The 20,428-nt window shown below is 42.0% G+C and overlaps 1 protein-coding gene across 1 annotated transcript in view; it reads left to right on the top strand.

The window, feature by feature from the left end:
• GALNT14 (polypeptide N-acetylgalactosaminyltransferase 14) overlaps positions 1–20,428 on the top strand; it is a 414,445-nt gene that overhangs the window by 285,732 nt on the left and 108,285 nt on the right. The window contains exons 4-5 of the mRNA XM_070734310.1: positions 3,380–3,447; positions 3,775–3,840. Coding sequence (XP_070590411.1) covers positions 3,380–3,447; positions 3,775–3,840 — 134 coding nt within the window. The remainder of the gene's footprint in view (positions 1–3,379; positions 3,448–3,774; positions 3,841–20,428) is intronic.

The following is a 20,428-nucleotide window of genomic DNA, read 5'->3' as shown; positions in this document are numbered from 1 at the left end:
GTGGCCCACTGTGTCCCATTTTAGGCTTGGTAAGCCTCCTGTACCAATCTGGAATCCAATACATGTCACGGGGGTGCCATGGGAGCTCCCTACACCTCATTGTAGTCCTGGAAAATCACCTGCATCAACCTGGAAGCCAAAAATGGGTCTGGGGGCCAGGGCACATGCATGATGGGGCAGGGAAGGTTGCACATGGATGTACCGGGGTGGGGGGCACAAGGGGGGCTAAGGCATGCATGCATGGGGGCAGGGTGCATGGGAGATCATGGCCACTGTTGTGCGAACACGTGCTTTCAGCATACAACAACAAAAAGGTTAACGATCACTGGCCTATTAGATTAGACTCAGATATTATATTATCTTAAAATCAATATAAAACGTTAGAACACTGAGTTTCATTTCATTTTTAAAAAATTTTAATAGTTGTTTACTTCATATATAAATTTACAGATGTATAAAATCAAATAAACATGAGCCAACAATGTGCAGCAGCCGCCAAAAAAGCCAATACAATCCTAAGCTGCATCAACAGGGGAATACACTCCAAGACCAGAGAAGTCTTAATACCAATCTACTAAACCCTGGTCAGACCACACCTGGAGTACTGTGTTCAGTTCTGGTCACCACACTTCAAAAAAGACATTGAAACTCTGGAGAAGGTGCAGAAAAGAGCAACCAAAATGATCAGGGGTCTAGAAACCAAGACTTACGAAGAGAGACTGCGGGAACTGGGCATGGATAGCCTAGAGAAAAGGAGGGCCAGAGCGGACATGATAGCAGTCTACAAGTATACGAGGGGTTGCCACAGAGAGGAGGGGATCACTTTATTCTCCAGGGCACCGGAGGGCCGGACGAGGAACAATGGCTGGAAGCTGACCAAGGACATATTCAACCTGGAAATAAGGAAGAACTTCCTGATGGTCAGAACGATCAATCAGTGGAACAACCTACCAGCGGACGTTGTGAACTCCAATACTCTGAACATTTTTAAGAGGAAATTGGACTGCCATTTGGCTAGGATGCTATAGGGTTCCTGCTTAGGCAGGGGGTTGGACTTGATGACCCGCATGGTCCCTTCCAACTCTAACAATAAGTAAGTAAGTAAGTAAGTAAGTAAGTAAGTAAGTAAGTAAGTAAGTAAACAAACAAACAAACAAACAAATAAAATTCAAATAATGAAATTTTCCTGAAATCATTAATGAATATCATTCATCAATATAATCCTTCAAACCAATTATATTGATTTTTAAAAAAAATAAAATGATTTGCATTTTAGTTGAAGCTTTTTTTTTTTGATTTAATGGCAATTGTTTTCTGTCTCATATTTCACTAGTAACCTGCAGTTTAAATTCCCAGATAGTGAATAATTTGTTTACATTACATAAAGAAGGGAAATAGCTATCTTCAAAACAACACTCATACAATACATTTATTTTAAATGCTTGGGCAATCCCATTAGCTAAAGGAAACCAGACTCAGTTTAAATTAGCATGTAATTTAAGTATTCACAATGACTATAGCCAACTTATAATTAAAGACATTCTACAAAAATTAGCTTTCCACAGAAATTGCTTGTCTCTTGTTCTGACTAGTTACAGAGGTCATTCTTTAAATAACAATATTTTTGTGATACACTCCAAATACCTTTCTTTTCTTTTGATAGTGATAACTAATGGAATGCAAATATCATTGTTTCTTTGCAGAGCTGATAGTTTACAAGAACATGGTTTTTACAAACCTTGATCATGCTTGGTGGTATTCTTTTGTAAAATACTGTTGATCTGATTACCCAGAAGTGTAAACTTGAACTTCATGGTTCCATGAGCAGGCATTGCTTTTTATTTAAGAGGAGCTTCAGACTATAAAGGAGTATGGCTGGTGGGTACTACAGCTTAGCTTTTTAATTGATGTAACACAAGCAGTGGCCATGGTACTTTGAGGGAGTCTTGAACCACAGTTATTGTAATTGCAGCCTATCATGGGGGTTCTGCTTTGTTTCTAAAATACTTACCACCTAAATTGGATTCTAGATGAAACAGTACAGGAACACTTGGCTCATACTAGACACAACTAAACACAAGAACAGTTTTTTCCCCGAACGCCATCACTCTGCTAAACAAATAATTCCCTCAACACTGCCAAACTACAGTAATACCTCGTCTTATGAACTTAATTTGTTCCAGGACGAGGTTCGTAAGGTGAAAAGTTCGTAAGATGAAAAAATGTTTCCCATAGGAATCAATGGAAAAGCCAATAATGCGTGCAAGCCCATTAGGAGAATCCAAAATATTAAGGCTTAAAAAAAAAGCGGCGGCCAGACAAAGCTGAGGTGAACACCTTTCTTCTTCCTTGAGCTCCATGAGCCTTTCCCTCCCATTTTTGCCCACCTCTCTCTCCTCATCTCCCCCACACCTTTCTCCTCCCTTGAGCTCCATGAGCCTTTCCCTCTCGTTTTTGTCCACCTCTCTCCTCATCTCCCCCACACCTTTCTCCTCCCTTGAGCTTCATGAGTCTTTTCTTCCTGTTTTTGTCCCCCCTACTCTGCCCAGCAGAGCGCCCATTTTTGCGATCCTGGGATTCCCCTCCTGGGATTTCCCTACAGCATTGCAAAAACGTGGAAGTCAGGAGGTGGGGTTTCCCATGGAGAGGAGCCTCAGGGGATCCCAGGATCGCAAAAACCTGTGCTTGGCTTGCAACAAAAGTCTGGAGGCGGGGCATCTCAGTGGCGGCTTGGTAGGTTCGTAAGGTGAAAAAAAGTTCATAAGAAGAGGCAAAAAAATTCCGAACCCTGGGTTCGTATCTCAAAAAGTTCGTATGATGAGGGATTCGTATCATGAGGTACCACTGTATTTACTAAATCTGCACTGCTATTAATCTTCTCTCCTCTCACAAAAGGTTGTATGACTGTAACTTTGTTACTTGTATCCTTACAATTTTTATTGACTGGTTCCTAATATGATTTGATTGCTTATTTGCACCCGGACTATCTTTAAGTGTTGAACCTTATGATTCTTGATAAACTTATCTTTTATTTTATGTATACTGAGAGCATATACACCAAGACAATTTCCTTGTGTGTCCAGTTACACAATAAAATTCTATTCTATTCTATTCTATTCTATAAGTGCAACTCCTAGGGGTCCTCAAAACACTGTTGACACAGGATTTCTAACTGAAGTTTAGAAAATATGACTGATCCAACGGAATGATCGCATCAATTTTATTTAAATAATATAACTTTAAATAACTCTCACTTTTTGCAAATGCTTCATTACTTTAGTTCAACTTCATTGTAACCTACTCAGGTGAAATGTATTCTGACCATGATTTTTTTCTTCTGTTGAAAATCCATTTGGTATTTTCTTTTATGATCTCTTAGCGTGCTGAACCGAACCCCAGTGCACCTGGTCCATGAAATCCTATTAGTAGATGACTTCAGCGATGATCGTAAGTGAACTTGAAAACCAGAGGGGCTAAGAAGGAGGGAGAGAGGGAACTGTGGTATCTCTGTCTGCATATATTGGCGCCCAGTCTCGACCTTCATGAGACTGAAAACCTGACCCTAGCAGAGGAGATTTTCTCATGTATTGTGATTCCCCATTGTTCCTTGACATTATAATGGCCTCATACTCTTTCCTATTCTGCCACCAGGAGTTAAGTGTGCACTGTCAGAGTTCTTAACACTCCCTTTCTGACCTCTTTGATTGTGTGAAAGCCTTTGAAAGATGAAAAGAAACAGTCAAGTAACGTTGCACTCTGTTTGTGTTTCCAAAGCGAATGATTGCCGTTTGCTGATCAAGCTCCCCAAAGTGAAGTGCCTGCGCAACAGTAGAAGAGAAGGTAAGAATTTGGGGGCTGGGCACAAAGAAGAGAAAAAATGAAAGCTTTACATTATAGGGAAAATAATAACAACAACAACAACAACAACAACAATAATAATAATAATAATTTATTAGATTTGTATGCCGCCCCTCTCCGAAGACTCGGGGCGGCTCACAACAACGATAAAAACAATATTATACTGGCACAAATCTAATATTTAAAAAAAAACTAAAAACCCTATCATAATTAAAAACCAAACAGCACATGCATACCAAACATAAATTATAATAAGCCTGGGGGAAAGGTGTCTCAAATCCCCCATGCCTGGCGGTATAGGTGGGTCTTAAGTAGTTTACGGAAGACAAGGAGGGTGGGAGAAGTTCTAATCTCCGGGGGGAGTTGATTCCAGAGGGCCGGGGCCGCCACAAAGAAGGCTGTTCCCCTGGGGCCCGCCAGATGACATTGTTTAGTCGACGGGACCCGGAGAAGGCCAACTCTGTGGGACCTTATCGGCCGCTGCGATTCGTGCGGTAGCAGGCGGTTCCGGAGGTACTCTGGTCCAATGCCATGTAGGACTTTAAAGGTCATGACCAACACTTTGAATTGTGACCGGAAACTGATCGGCAGCCAATGCAGGCCACCGAGTGTTGTAGATACGTGGGCGAATCTGGGAAGCCCCACGATGGCTCTCACGGCAGCGTTCTGCACGATCTGGAGTTTCCGAACACTTTTCAAAGGTAGCCCCATGTAGACAGCGTTGCAGTAATCGAACCTCGAGGTGATAAGGGCATGAGTGACTGTGAGCAATGACTCCCTGTCCAAATAGGGCTGCAACTGGTGCACCAGGCGAACCTGGGCAAATGCCCTCCTCGCCACAGCCGAAAGATGATGTTCCAATGTCAGCTGTGGATCAAGGAGGGCGCCCAAGTTGCGCACCCTTTCTGAGGGGGTCAATAGTTCCCCCCCACAGGGTAATGGATGGACAGATGGTGCAATATCTGTCCTATATATTCTTTTACAACTGATGTGCATACTTTTTATGCTTGTAATCTCCTACTAAGGAGGAGCTTTCTGTGGATGAAAATGTAAGAAGCATCAATTATTTGGAACATGGGTCATAGAGATCTGGTCATCCCTATGTCTGCCAGTGTATCTGTGTGTATGTGGATGTGATTGTCTTCTCTAAATTATTTTCATACTTTAAAGCAGGGGTCACCAACCCCTTGTCCATGGACTGCATTGGTCCGTGCCATGCCAGAAACAGGGCTGTGCAAACTAGCTAAGCCCCGTTTGTGAGATACAGGAAGCATTTGAAACCATGCCCCTTTTCATCTGCGGAAAACCATTCCCACAAGATCATATGCTGCAACGTCCTGCCTGTCGGCGACTACTTCAGCTTCAACCACAACAACACAAGAGCACACAACAGATTTAAACTTAATATTAACCGCTCCAAACTTGACTGTAAAAAATATGACTTCAGTAACCGAGTTGTCGAAGCGTGGAACTTTTTACCGGACTCCATAGTGTCATCCCCAAACCCACAACACTTTACCCTTAGATTATCTAGGGTTGACCTATCCAGATTCCTAAGAGGTCAGTAAGGGGCGAGTACAAGTGCACTAGAGTGCCTTCCGTCCCCTATCCTATTGCTCTCCTATATCTCCTATATCCTATATCTCCTATACTATATATGATAGGGTTTTTAGTTTTTTTAATATTAGATTTGTGCCAGTATAATATTGTTTTTATCGTTGTTGTGAGCCGCCCCGAGTCTTCGGAGAGGGGCTGCATACAAATCTAATAAATTATTATTATTATTATTATTATTATTATTATTATTATTATTATTATTATTATTTCTTCTATTCCTATATCTTTTCTTCTATTCTTTCATTGATATGTTCTATTACTATAACTTCTTTTCTATTCTTTCATAGATATATTTTACTATGAGTATCTCCTCTATAACCTTCATCATGTATTTTACTATGTGTATATATAGTCTCCCTTAATTTTAAAATTTCAGCTCAAAACGTTTGATACATACAGAATATAGTTGTCGGCTATGAATAAATTAACTGCCTTGAAATGGCCCTGGGTTGGGCCTAGAGGCAAAAAGGAGCTGTGACGTTCCTTCAATATACCAGGGTGATCCAACATAAAAAAACATATAGCCCCTCCCTGGTACAGAGCTGGAGGGATCAAGGTCTTGTGGGTCAACTGCTAACTCTCTGCCTTACAAGGCAGAGGCTGCCAGATCGAATCCCATAAAAACCACTCTCCAAAAAATTGGTCCCTGGTGCCCAAAAGGTTGAGGGCTGCTGCTTTAAAGGACAAAATCAATCAATCAGTGTATTTTTCTTCAAAATGAAACTCAACCTCAGTCAGGTTTCATTTAGTAAATGTACCCAGGACTGCAGCATTCTATAATTTATAATTAATGATACATTTGAAAATTGTAAACTCCATTATATTTTTAGATCCCTTTTTTTATTCATCAGTATTTTATCCTTGGTTGTTTTTTTTTACTTATTTTTTTCATTTACATTTTTTGTCTGAAATGCCTAAATTAAAAATGACTTCACCATTGAAGGGCTATTGAGTTCAGGATCAACACGTAAAGGACTTCACTTATTCATGGCATTCACACTTTTGCACATTAACCTCTATGACTGGGACTTTTTGCAATACGTAAGGTCTTTACAAGAGAAATGAATAGCTTTTCCTGAACTGAGATAAATGCATCATCAAGTCATTCCTGTTTCTGACATGTGCATAAAAGTAAGGTAGAATTCTAATTGAATTAATACTCATTTGCCTGATATAAATTTGGCCAGTACAAATGCTGCCCATGGAGTTCACAAAAAGGTAGAAGGCATGTTTTTCAACAAACAGCCACTCAGCTGAATGCTTGCTGTACCAAAATGGCTCAATAGCTGTAATAACTTTTTAAAATGATCTGTCACTACTTAATAATTCGCATTAATAAAGTAACAATTATTTGCAATTTTACATATTAAATTTTACTTGTGCATTTAAGTGTGTTTTTTTAAAGCTATCCTGGAAGTTCGTTGAAGGGCATGTATAATTTTATTAAATAAGTATTCATGGTAAAGATGTGAGTGAAAGCATTGTGGAGAAACAATACTTGGAAACAACAGAGCCCCTGTCATTAAAATTCATCCAAGCAACTGTGTCAGAGGTGGGAAAGAAGGCACAAGTGTTTTTCTTGGCTTAAAAGAACTACAGCTGTCAATTAAGGCTTTGCAAAAACCCTCTTCAGACAGCATGTTCCACTGTAGAATTTGATCTGCTGATCCTTTCCCTCTACGGATTAGACTTCACTCTGTTCAGCTGCACAAGATGATTGTTCCCAGCTCGTAGCCTTACTGTATACTTAAATTTTCCAGATTAAGTGTTGACGGGGTAACTTGGAAGGCACATGGCTCACCCATGTGCTGTGCATTTTGATGGTCTCCTTCTCCTCCTCTTCCTCCTCCATCTCCTCCTCCAATTGTAGCACACTTTCCTACCAAAACAGGAAGTGCATGGTGATCACCTCAAAATGGCCAGTTGTGTTTATCATACTCCGTTTAGGGTTGAAATAACAAAAATTACCGGCCCTGACTTCCAAGCCTTTTCGGAAGAGAAAATATTTTTACCACACATTCTGCTGCAAATGAACTTTACACTTGAACTTTGCAAGGGCTCAAATCTAAGTCATTAGCTAGATCAGTACACATAGTCCTTGAGTTATAACCACAGTTGAGCCCAAAAGTTCTGTTGCTAAGTGAGACAGTTATTAAGTGAATTTTGCCCCATTTTACAATTTTTCTTGCCACAGTTGCAGAACAGTTGCAGGAACTGGGCATGGCTAGTTTAATGAAAAGCAGTGTTCCAATATCTCATGGGTTGCCACAAAGAAGAAGGAGTCAATCTATTCTCCAAAGCACCTGAGGGCATAGTTCCCTCTAAGCTGAGCAGGTGAGCAATCGCTCACTTAAAAATAATCATCAACTCAGAGTTTTCCAAACCTGCCCAGAAGCCGAGAGGGAAATTTTATTATTATTTCTGTGTCGCCCAGTCCCGAAGGGACTGCCGCTCAGACACTATACTTTTCCGCCCACCCCAAAAAAAATTTAGAGAGAACACTGCCTGAGGGTAGAACAAGAAGCAATGGGTGGAAACTAAACAAGGAGAGAAGCAACTTAGAACTAAGGAGAGATTTCCTGACAGTCAGAATGTTTGATTAGTGGAACAACTTGCCTAGAGAACTTGTGAATGCCCCAACATTGGAAGTTTTTAAGCAGATGTTGGATAACTATCTGTCTGAAGACTCCAAGGTCCTTCCAACTCTGTTGTTGTTGTTGTTGTTGTTGTTGTTGTTGTTGTTGTTATTATTATTATTATTATTATTATTATTATTATTATTATAGTTATGACTGCAGTGAATAGTTGTCACGTTATTTATTTATTTGTTTGTTGGTTTATTCATTCATTCATTCATTCATTCATTCATTCATTCATTCATTCATTCCATTTTTATGCCATCCTTCTCCTTAGACTAAGGGCGGCTTACAACATGTTAGCAATAGCTAACTTTTTAACAGAGCCAGCATATTGCCCCCACAATCCGGGTCCTCATTTTACCCACCTCGGAAGGATAGAAAGCTGAGTCAACCTTGAGTCAGTGGTGAGATTTGAACCGCTGACCTACAGATCTACAGTCAGCTTCAGTGGCCTGCAGTACAGCACTCTACCTGCTGCACCACCCCCATGGTTGTTAAGTGAATCTGGCTTCCACATCACATGACCCTGGGACACTGCAACCGCCATAAATATGGCATTAGTTTCCAGGCATTTGCATTTAATCACGTGGCCATGGGGATGCCACAATGGTCATAAGCCACATTTTTCAGTGGCATTGTAACAGTCATTAAATTAAGTATTGTAAGTCAAAAACTACCTGTATTTCTCAACCTCAGTTTAAGATGTGTGGACTTCTATTCTCAGTATTCCACGGTTATCATTCTTCTCCAGGCTAGTGAAAAATCCCATTTGACTAGAATTTTGCCCAAGTGACCTGTTTAGTAATGTAGTCCAGATATAGTATTTAGCCATTTGCTGGCTGTTTTCCTTTCTTCCCATATAGGAGGAGTCTATCTCCACGAGGGAAGGACTTCTGTGTACGGAGGCTTTTTGAGAAATTCTGATTTTCTGCATTTCTAAACCATATAGGAAATCTGCCCAGAAACTCCTCGGTACAAATACTCATCTATACACAAAGATAGTGAGGCAGAGAGGCCACATAGGCCGCTTGAGAGAATAACCAGCTCTGGTTATTACCCAGGAACTGCATATGAACCAGGCCACAGTCAGAACCTCTAATTTACAAAAACAAGCAAAGGGCTTTGAAGAATAGAAACTATCATGTTAAAACTTACAACAAATTAAATAATCAATATGTTTTCAGTGGTATAGGCACTCTGGTTATTTACGGTATTTTTATAGAGTCAATTTAACGCCTTAAGTATCCAGTAAAGATAGTCTCATGCAAAAAAGAGCTAGCCTGAATTGTAGCAATTAGGAAGCTTCATGATAGCAGAAAGAATTCCATTTTGCTTAATAGCAGAGTGAGGCAGAAATCTCTGTGTATCAAGAAAGAATATGAAGAAGAAGTACAAATCATTTAATGGCTGTATTTGACTGCCCATTGGGGTGGCTCTGAAAGGAAAAAGTCTCAGTTCCTTTTCAAATATGAATCATTTGATACTACTAAAGAGTTCTGCTCAACCACTTAGTTGGGTTGTTGAGAGAGTTTAAGGACAGATCAGGTGCATTGAACATAATGCAGCTATTTATCCCCAAAAGAAAGAAACCAGACTTCTGAAAATTGGCACTTTTAAATCTGCAGTCTGGACGACTTATGTACATGAAAGGTGCAAGCCATGGATTTACTTCTGCTGTACTCAATAAAGACAAGATAAGCTACCTGTGTGAAAGCTAGGGCCAGGGTGACCTTAATTTCTTATGAATTACTTTAATAATATAATAGTGTAAAATAGCTTTATAGAATAGAGTAGAATTATTTATTGGTCAAATGTGATTGGACACCCAAGGAAATTGTCTTGGTGCATATGCTCTCAGCGTACATAAAAGAAAAAGATACATTTGTCAAGAATCATGTGGTACAACACTTAATGATTGTCATAGGGGTCAAATAAGCAATGAAGAAACAATCAATATTAATAAAAATCTTAGGATACAAGCAACAAGTTACAGTCATACAGTCCTAAGTGGGAGGAAAAGGATGATAGGAATGATGAGAAAAAAAACTAGTAGAAATAGAATTGTAGACTTAGTAAAACATTTGATAGTACAGTGGTACCTCAAGATACGAACCCCTCGTCTTACGAACAACTCGTGATACGAACCCGGGGTTCAGAAAAATTTTGCCTCTTCTTACGAACTTTTTTCGAGTTACGAACCGGCGTTCGGAGACTGCTGGGAAGCCGCGCGGCTGCTTTAAAAGGTAACAGCCGGGCGGCGGGGCTTCCCAGAAGCCTCCCGAACGCCGGTTCGTAACTCGAACAAAGTTCGTAAGAAGAGGCAAAATTTTGCTGAACCCAGGGTTCGGTTCGGGAGGTTGCTGGGAAGCCCCCCAGGCCGGATGTGACCTTTTAAAACACCCGCGCCGCTTCGCAGCTGTCTCCCGAAGCCGAACGCGGAAGTTTGACTTTAGCGTTCGGCTTCAGGAGACAGCTGGGAAGTGGCGCGGGTGTTTTAAAAGGTCGCAGCCGGCCTGGGGGGCTTGCCAGCACCCCCCGAACCCGGAACTTTTGCCGAACTTCCGGGTTCGGGGTGTGCTGGGAAGCCCCCCAGGCCGGCTGCGACCTTTTAAAACACCCACGCCGCTTCGCAGCTGGCCTGGGGGGCTTGCCAGCACCCCCCCGAACTTCAAACTTTTGCCGACCTTCCGGGTTCGGGGTTCGGGGGGTGCTGGGAAGCCCCCCAGGCCGGCTGCGACCTTTTAAAACACCCACGCCGCTTCGCAGCTGTCTCCTGAAGCCAAACGCGGAAGTTCGGCTTTAGCATTCGGCTTCAGGAGACAGCTGGGAAGCAGCGCGGGTGTTTTAAAAGGTCGCAGCTGGCCTGGGGGGCTTGCCAGCACCCCCCCGAACCACAAACCCGGGTTCGGGGGGTGCTGGGAAGCCCCCCAGGCCGGCTGCGACCTTTTAAAACACCCGCGCCGCTTCGCAGCTGTCTCCCGAAGCCAAACGCAGAAGTTCGGCTTTAGCGTTCGGCTTCAGGAGACAGCTTGGAAGCGGCGCGGGTGTTTTAAAAGGTCGCAGCCGGCCTGGGGGGCTTGCCAGCACCCCCCGAACCCAGAACCCAGGTTCAGGGGGGTGCTGGCAAGCCCCCCAGGCCGGCTGCGACCTTTTAAAACACCCGCTCCGCTTCCCAGCTGTCTCCTGAAGCCGAACGCGGAAGTTCGGCTTTGCCGTTCGGCTTCAGGAGACAAATGGGAAGCAGCGCAGCTCTTTTAAAAGGTCGCAGCCGGCCTGGGGGGCTTGCCAGCACCCCCCCGAACCATGAACCCGGGTTCGGGGGGTGCTGGGAAGCCCCCCAGGCCGGCTGCGACCTTTTAAAACACCCGCGCCACTTCGCAGCTGTCTCCCGAAGCCAAACGCAGAAGTTCGGCTTTAGCGTTCGGCTTCAGGAGACAGCTGGGAAGCGGCGCGGGTGTTTTAAAAGGTCGCAGCCGGCCTGGGGGGCTTGCCAGCACCCCCCGAACCCAGAACCCAGGTTCAGGGGGGTGTTGGCAAGCCCCCCAGGCCGGCTGCGACCTTTTAAAACAGCCGCGCCGCTTCCCAGCTGTCTCCTGAAGCCGAACGCGGAAGTTCGGCTTTGCCGTTCGGCTTCAGGAGACAAATGGGAAGCAGCGCAGCTCTTTTAAAAGGTCGCAGCCGGCCTGGGGGGCTTGCCAGCACCCCCCCGAACCATGAACCCGGGTTCGGGGGGTGCTGGGAAGCCCCCCAGGCCGGCTGCGACCTTTTAAAACACCCGCGCCACTTCGCAGCTGTCTCCCGAAGCCAAACGCAGAAGTTCGGCTTTAGCGTTCGGCTTCAGGAGACAGCTGGGAAGCGGCGCGGGTGTTTTAAAAGGTCGCAGCCGGCCTGGGGGGCTTGCCAGCACCCCCCGAACCCAGAACCCAGGTTCAGGGGGGTGTTGGCAAGCCCCCCAGGCCGGCTGCGACCTTTTAAAACAGCCGCGCCGCTTCCCAGCTGTCTCCCAAAGCCGAACGCGGAAGTTCCGCTTTAGCGTTCGGCTTCAGGAGACAGCTGGGAAGCGGCACGGCTGTTTTAAAAGGTCGCAGCCGGCCTGGGGGGCTTCCTAGCACCCCCTAACCCCGAACCCGGGTTCGGGCGGGTGCTGGGAAGCCCCCCAGGCCGGCTGTCACCTTTTAAAACAGCCGCGCGGCTTCCCAGCAGTCGCCGAAAGCCGTTTTTTTGCGGGGGGGGGGTTTGGTTGCACGGATTAATTGACTTTACATTGTTTCCTATGGGAAACAATGTTTCGTCTTACGAACCTTTCGTCTTACGAACCTCCTCCTTGCACCAATTAAGTTCGTATCATGAGGTATTCCTGTATTGAGGGAATTCTTTGTTTAGGAGAGTGATGGCATTTGGGATAAAACTGTTCTTGTGTCTAGTTGTCTTGTTGTGCAGTGCTCTGTAGCGATGTTTTGAGGGTAGGAGTTGAAATAATTTGTGTCCAGGATGTGAGGGGGTCAGTAAATATTTTCCCCACCCTCTTTTTGACTCGTGCAGTATACAGGTCCTCAATGGAAGGCAGGTTGGCAGCAGTTGTTTTTTTCTGCAGTTCTGATTATCCTCTGAAGTCTGTGTCGGTCTTCTTGGGTTGCAGAACCAAACCAGATAGTTATAGAGGTGCAGATGACAGACTCAATGATTCCTCTGTAGAACTGTATCAGCAGCTCCTTGGGCAGTTTGAGCTTCCCTTTTGATTTTTCTTATAACTGTGATTTTTTTTTTTTGTCATTTGTTTGACTAAATGTATGAGAATGTATTAGTGGACAATTTCAATATAATTTATGCATGTCATCTTGCATATTAGTGGAAAATAAAGCATACCAATTGAGGTATTGTTGTTGTTGGGGTCTGGAAATCTGTCCCTTCCTCTCTTCTTTCCAACCCAGCAACACAGAGAAAGATAAAAACAGAGATCTGAGTGTACCCAGTCATGGGAAGAATGCCAAACCATATTTATTTTTCATGCTACCTACTTTTCCTTCTGGGCAGGAACAGAAACATCTGACTCACAAATTATTCCTCTCCTTGGTGTGTCTTTATCTTTCTCCTCCAACTGATGCCTTTACAGGAAAATAACTCAGGAAGGAAAATAAATCTAAAAGAAATAACATGTATATACATACTATTCTGGTTGTATGGATACTGCTTTGATACCTCTTCCATATTTGCAATATCAAAAGAAGACCAGGATCTCACGAACGAGCCTTGGCAGAATCTTAGCAGAATACTACAGTGTTCCTCGATTTTCGCGGGGGATGCATTCCGAGACTGCCCGCGAAAGTTGAATTTCCGTGAAGTAGAGATGCGGAAGTAAATACACCATTTTTGGCTATGGACAGTATCACAAGCCTTCCCTTAACACTTTAAACCCCTAAATTACCATTTCCCATTCCCTTAATAACCATTTACTCACCATTATTACTGGTACTCACCATTGAATAAGACACTTAGTGATCCTGATATTTATAAACATAATTATTTATTAACAACAATTTTTTTTTTGTTATTTATTTGCAAAAATTATTAGTTTGGCGATGACGTATGAAGTCATTGGATGGGAAAAACCGTGGTATCGGGGAAAAAACGCGAAGTATTTTTTAATTAATATTTTTTGAAAAACCGTGGCATAGGCCATTCGCGAAGTTTGAACCCGCAAAAATTGAGGGAACACTGTACTTCCCCCTAAATCTGAAAGTTGTATAGAGACTCCCCAATGGACAACTTGCTTGTATTCCTGGGTTCTCATAATTCCTTAGTGCAGTGGCATCTCCTGCAGTTTACTGTATGTGTGTTTGTGTCAAAACCTGTAAATTGGGAGGAGCAGTATTATAGTAAAAGTCATGCCTATTAGGCCCAAGAAGGGATTTACTCAATAGCCATTCTCTACGTTTTGTTTAAAAGCAGAATTAAAAGTAGAAAACAACGGTGAAATGAAAAATAATATTTGCCTTACAAAGGTAAAGACTTCCCCTTTCCAGTTGTGGAGACAGTGTTCATCTGTGTTTCTTAGCCAAAGGCCCCCCCAAGGCTGTGTACTCTCACCACTTCTCTCTATATACCAATGATTGCATGTCAAATGATCCATCTATTAAACTACTGATGTTTGCAGATGATACGATATTGTCATTTGGGATGATGAAAAACTGCATACAGATGGGAGGTTGAACAACTAGCCTCGTGGTGTGACCAGAACAATTTGGAACTGAGCACATGCACAACTGTAGAAATGTGGTAGACTTTAGGACAAACCCTCCCATTCTACCACCTCTTACAATATTGGACAACACAGTATCTACAGTAGAGACCTTCAAATTTCTAGGTTCTATCATATCACAAGACCTAAAATGGTCACCTAACATCAAAAATGTCATCAAAAAAGCACAACAAAGAATGTTCTTTCTGCACCAACTCAGGAAGCTCAAACTGTCCAAGGAGCTGCTGATACAGTTTTACTGAAGAATTTTTGAGTCTGTCATCTGAACCTCTATTACTGTCTAGTTCAGTTCTGCAACTCAACAAGACAGACAGACTTCAGAGGATGATCAAAACTGCACAAAAAACCATTACTGCCAACCTGCCTTCCATTGAGGACAAATCAAAAAGAGGGGTGTGAAAATATTTACTGACCCCTCACATCCTGGACATAAATTGTTTCAACTCCTACCCTCAAAACAATGCTATAGAGCACTGCACACCAAGACAACTAGACACAAGAACGTTTTTTCCTGAATGCTATCACTCTGTTAAACAAATAATTTCCTCACCACTGTCAAACTATTCACTAAGGTTGCATTAATATTATTAATAATTTTCTCATCATTCCTCTCACCCATCTCCTCTCACATATTTAATTCAGAATAGAATAGAATAGTGTACATAAATGAAAAGATACATTTGTCAAGAATCATGCGGTACAACACAAGGGTCAATCATGAGGGTCAAATAAGCAATGAGGAAACAATATTAATAAAAATCTTAAGGATACAAGCAACAAGTTGCAGTCATACAGTCATTAGTGGGAGGAAATGGGTGATAGGAATGATGAGAAAAAACTGTAGTAACAATAGTGCAGACTTAGTAAATAGTTTGACAGTGTTGAGGGAATTATTTGTTTAGCAGAGTGATGGTGTTTGGGGAAAAAACTGTTCTTGTTTCTAGTTGTCTTGGTGTGCAGTACTCTGTAGTGACGTCTTGAGGGTAGGAGTTGAAACAGTTTATGTCCAGAAAGCAAGGGGTCAGTCAATATTTTCACAGCCCTCTTTTTGATTCACGCAATATACAGGTTCTCAGTGGAAGGCAGGTTGGCAGCAATTGTTCTTTCTGCAGTTCTGGTTATCCTCTGAAGTCTGTGTTGGTCTTGTTGGGTTGCAGAACCAACCAGACAGTTATAGAGGTGCAGATGACAAACTCAATGATTTAATTTGATTTATTAAATGTATAACTGTAACTTGTTGCTGGTATCCTAAGATTTTCATTAATATTGTTTGTTTCTTCATTGCTTATTTGACCCCTATGACAATCATTAAGTGTTGTACCACATGATTCTTGACAAATGTATCTTTTTCTTTTATGTACACTGAGAGCATGTGCACCAAGGGCAAATTTCTTGTGTGTCCAATCACACTTGGCCAATAAAGAATTCTATTCTATTCTATTCTATTCTATTCTACTCTATATTACATTATACAGTATTATACTGTATTATATTCTTTTCTATTCTATTCTATTCTATTCTATTCTATTCTATCCTTGTCACTTCCATCCCTGTTCAGAAATTAAAAGGATGAAAATAGCCCTTTCCAGTATTTCAAAGTCCATTTCTAATTGGGGGACACAATTGATTTTCCCTTTACTGATTCCTGTTTTATTAACTTACTGAAAATAGTTGCCAAGCAAGCATCCTTGAAATAAACAATGACATTTACAGTCATTTTTTTAAAAAATAAGTAATTTACAATATAAGTTAAGGGAAAGTTATTTGATACTGTAAGGTTGTTTCTAATTGACAAATTAATCACTTATATGCAAGAAGTAAATGGGCTTTAAAGTTTAATTTGTAGACTTTCTCTTTTTTTCATAGAATATTTATCACTTGCCTACTTGGAATTGCTTTCAATATTTCTAGAAATTCAATATTGTTCTGTAGGTTAGTGTACTACAAAATCAACAATTAGCAATATTAAATTATACCAATCTGGGCAAGTTTACATCAAGAATTGGAAAATTTCTAAAATAAACCCAGTGCTGTCACTTAAAGATCATTTGCTGGATCATTTACAGAAACTCCCTTTTTAGAACCCTGTAAATCCCTTAATTCGCTATCATCTGTTAACTCCCAAGCCATGCAGTTCCTCCAGGCCAGGTTTCCTGAAGTTGATATCATCCAAATATATTTAATTACATTCTGATTATCCTAAGAATGTTTCTGAATTATTATTTTAGCTGTGAAACCAATTACCTCAAGGAAACTAAAAATTGTCACTTGTAGTCTTTAATTTCCATTTAACTTTAACTCTTCTTGTACTGTTCACATGCTTTCTTTTTCTTTCCAACACATGACGTAACCTCAGGTTTACTTTACTCAGGAGTAGGAGAGAATTGGGTGGATTGTTCTTCCCTTCTAGTCCTATGGTGACATTTGTATTGTGGCTCCTTAGTTATCATCTTACAATGGTTCCACTTTGGGTCTTATTCTTATAATGCTCAACTAATTTAAAAATATAAACAAAAATAGTATTAATACGTTCAGGGTTAGTGTGCTTGAGATTGTGATTCTATTTTATTTCAAAATGACTGGTTTAGTTCAGGGTAATACTTGTTTTACATCTGTGTTTAGAAGTACTCTTATCAAATTTAAATACTGTCCTCTTTGTAAACAAATTACTAGTCTATGTGGAGAGAATACCTATCTAGAGTCTCTAATCTGTACTCTGTAAGCAGAAATCAAGTGTCATATCAGCCATTCTACTCTAATGAGCTGCTACCAGCCCCCTCTACCACAAAGATTCTGCAGGAGAAGGGCAGTATGGACAACTATGGGATCTGGCAGGGTGAGAGCTGTGAATCACAAACACAAAGCTTTTGCTGTGTCCCATCATCATCATCATCATCATAATAATAATAATAATAATAATAATAATTATTATTATTATTATTATTATTATTATTATTTATTGGATTTGTATGCCGCCCCTCTCTGTAGACTCGGGGCGGCTAACAACAATGATAAAAACAGCATGTAACAATCCAATAATAAAACACTAAAAAACCCTTATTATAAAATCAAACATACACACAAACATACCATGCATAACTTGTAATGGCCTAGGGGGGAGGAATATCTCAACTCCCCCATGCCTGGCGGTATAAGTGAGTCTTGAGTAGCTTACGAAAGACAGGGAGGGTGGGGGCAGTTCTAATCTCCAGGGGGAGTTGGTTCCAGAGGGCCGGGGCCGCCATAGAGAAGGCTCTTCCCCTGGGGCCCGCCAAACGACATTGCTTAGTCGACGGGACCAGGAGAAGGCCAACTTTGTGGGACCTTATCGGTCGCTGGGATTCGTGCAGTAGCAGGCGGTTCCGGAGGTAATCTGGTCCACTGCCATGTAGGGCTTTAAAGGCCATGACCAACACTTTGAATTGTGACCGGAAACTGATCGGCAGCCAATGCAAGCCACGGAGTGTTGAAGAAACGTGGGCAAATCTTGGAAGCCCCACGATGGCTCTCGCGGCCACGTTCTGCACGATCTGAAGTTTCCGAACACTTTTCAAAGGTAGCCCCATAACAGATATAGTACTCTTGCTTGAGCAGGGGTGTTCTGGCCCATGCTGAAGACTCAAATAATTAAGCATCAGAACAAGATAGTTGGAATAACTATTACTCAAGCAGGGGAGCCCTTTCTGTGGGCACACACCATTGCCACCTCCTCTTCTGGTTTCTGGCCAGCTGGTCTTTGTGGGTGCCATAGGACCAGAAAACAGTCTGAAAATGGGCCCTAAAACATCCTAAAAACAGCCCTAAAATGGCTAAAAAACAGGTATGTGTACTCTGGCCAGCTGGTTTTCGAGTTTCTGATGCTCTGGCATGCGCACATGCCTATGCATGCACAAGTGTTCCGGTTTGGGCACTCAATGCTGAAAAGGTTCGCCATCACTGGTATAGGGCTTCCTGCTTGAGCAGGGGTGTTCTGGCCCATGCTGAAGACTCAAATAATTATGCAACACAAACTTACAAACACAGTTTGTTTTTTAAATTAAATGCAGATTCTCCTTATCAAATCTTCTTAGAAGCACAAAGCAAAAGACACACTTTAATTTACAAACAGTTCAAAGCAAACGAAGACAGGGAAGAACAAGGAAGTCCAGTTATCTTACTGAGCCTCCAAGGGTTGGCAAAGTTCCTAGAAATTAGTCCTTGAAAAATCCAAGCCGAACAAAGCAAAACAAACTAGAGTCACTGAGCAGGCTATGAACAAACAGGTTTTCGAAAACTAGTACCACAGAAGCCAAGATTCAAGCCATGATATAAACTGGAAACACAGAAGTTAATATTCAGGAACTACGATGCAGATTTCAGGTTCCAAGATGGCGTGGTTCCCTGCAATTTGCCTTAGCATGGTTAGGCCTTAAATAGGCTGAAAGGCGGGCCAATTAGCCTGCAGCTCTACTCTTGAGTACACCTCCACCAGAGTAACCCTTACTGCATTTCAGCAGTTACTGCCTTTCGGCAGCCCTGCATGCTCTTGCATTCAGGCAAAGGAGTAGCCCCTTCTTTTCTCTTCCCTTGCCAAGAGGCACCACAGGCTTCCAAAAGTTCTGGCTGCACAGGCTGCTAGGCAGGCCACAACAAGGGGTTGGACTAGAAGACCTCCAAGATCCCTTCCAACTGTTATCCTGTTATCTAGCTATTTATGAATGTATGCACTATAAGAAGAAGAGAAATATAGATTGCTTGTTTGCCTTTTGTATCATATTCTAGTTTCTGTTGTAAATTAAAGTGTGCTGATAGGGTTGTTGCCCATTGTCTCATTTCCTCCCCTCCAGTACCCAATACATAAATTAATGCCCTTCATGGCATCGGACCAGAATATCTCCGGGACCGCCTTCTGCCGCACGAATCCCAGCGACCAGTTAGGTCCCACAAAGTTGGCCTTTTCTGGGTCCCGTCGACTAAACAATGTCGTCTGGCAGGACCCAGGGGAAGAGCCTTCTCTGTGGCGGCCCCAACCCTCTGGAACCAGCTCCCCCCAGAGATTAGGATTGCCCCCACCCTCCTTGCCTTTCGTAAACTTCTGAAAACCCACCTCTGCCATCAGGCATGGGGGAATTGAGACATCTCTCCCGGCCTATATAATTTATGCATGGTATGTTTGTGTGTATGTCTTGTTTTTTTAAATAAGGGATTTTTTTAGAGATTTTTAATATTAGATTTGTGATACATTGTTTCTTATTATTGTTGTGAGCTGCCCTGAGTCTGTGGAGAGAGGCTAATAAATCTAATAGATAGATAGATAGATAGATAGATAGATAGATAGATAGATAGATAGACAGACAGACAGACAGACAGACAGACAGACAGACAGACAGACAGACAAACAGACAGACAGACAGACAGACAGATAGACAAATAAATAATTCACAGGAAACAATGCAATATGATTTTTCATACTTTCTTTCAAACTGAGGAAATAATCTCTAGCCTTAAGGACAATCTCTAGCCTTAGGAGGTGCACTAGCATTCGTTAAACTAAGACTCTCCCAGAAGCCTAGAAATGCATTCCTAATAGAATTAGAGACAGTCACATTTGACAATATAACTCGACTTAGTTCCAAATAAAATGTTCAGAACTATAAGCAAGCCCTTTGTCACTGCTTCATCTTCTGATAGTCTTCATATTGATGCAGCCATTTATGGGCTAGGAAAGGTCTGGTACATCTATGATTTTGAATTCTAGGGAGAAAGTTCTGGGCTATTGAGGACTGATTAGGTCTCAGATCCTGCTTTAAAGCTTATTGGCTTTGTAGATTCCTTTTATTCCTTCTGACGAACCCATAACATTTTCTCCACATTACCCCAAAATGGCAGGTTGTATTGAAACAGAGCTCAATCACAGAGCAACTCAGTGAACCAATCTATGCAGTGAATAAGCCTCAACATGGACATTGTTATCCAGATGGTGCTTGCATCATGTAAGGCTACCCAAAGTAATATTATTTAAGTAGGGTGAAAAACAGGATTTACAAATAATAATTCAGGTCATGGTGGGAAAGGA

Source organism: Erythrolamprus reginae, chromosome 1 (genome assembly GCF_031021105.1).
Source record: "Erythrolamprus reginae isolate rEryReg1 chromosome 1, rEryReg1.hap1, whole genome shotgun sequence".
NCBI lineage: Eukaryota > Metazoa > Chordata > Lepidosauria > Squamata > Dipsadidae > Erythrolamprus > Erythrolamprus reginae.
The sequence above is the reverse complement of the archived record's forward strand: the minus strand, read 5'-3'. Positions and strand labels throughout refer to the sequence as shown.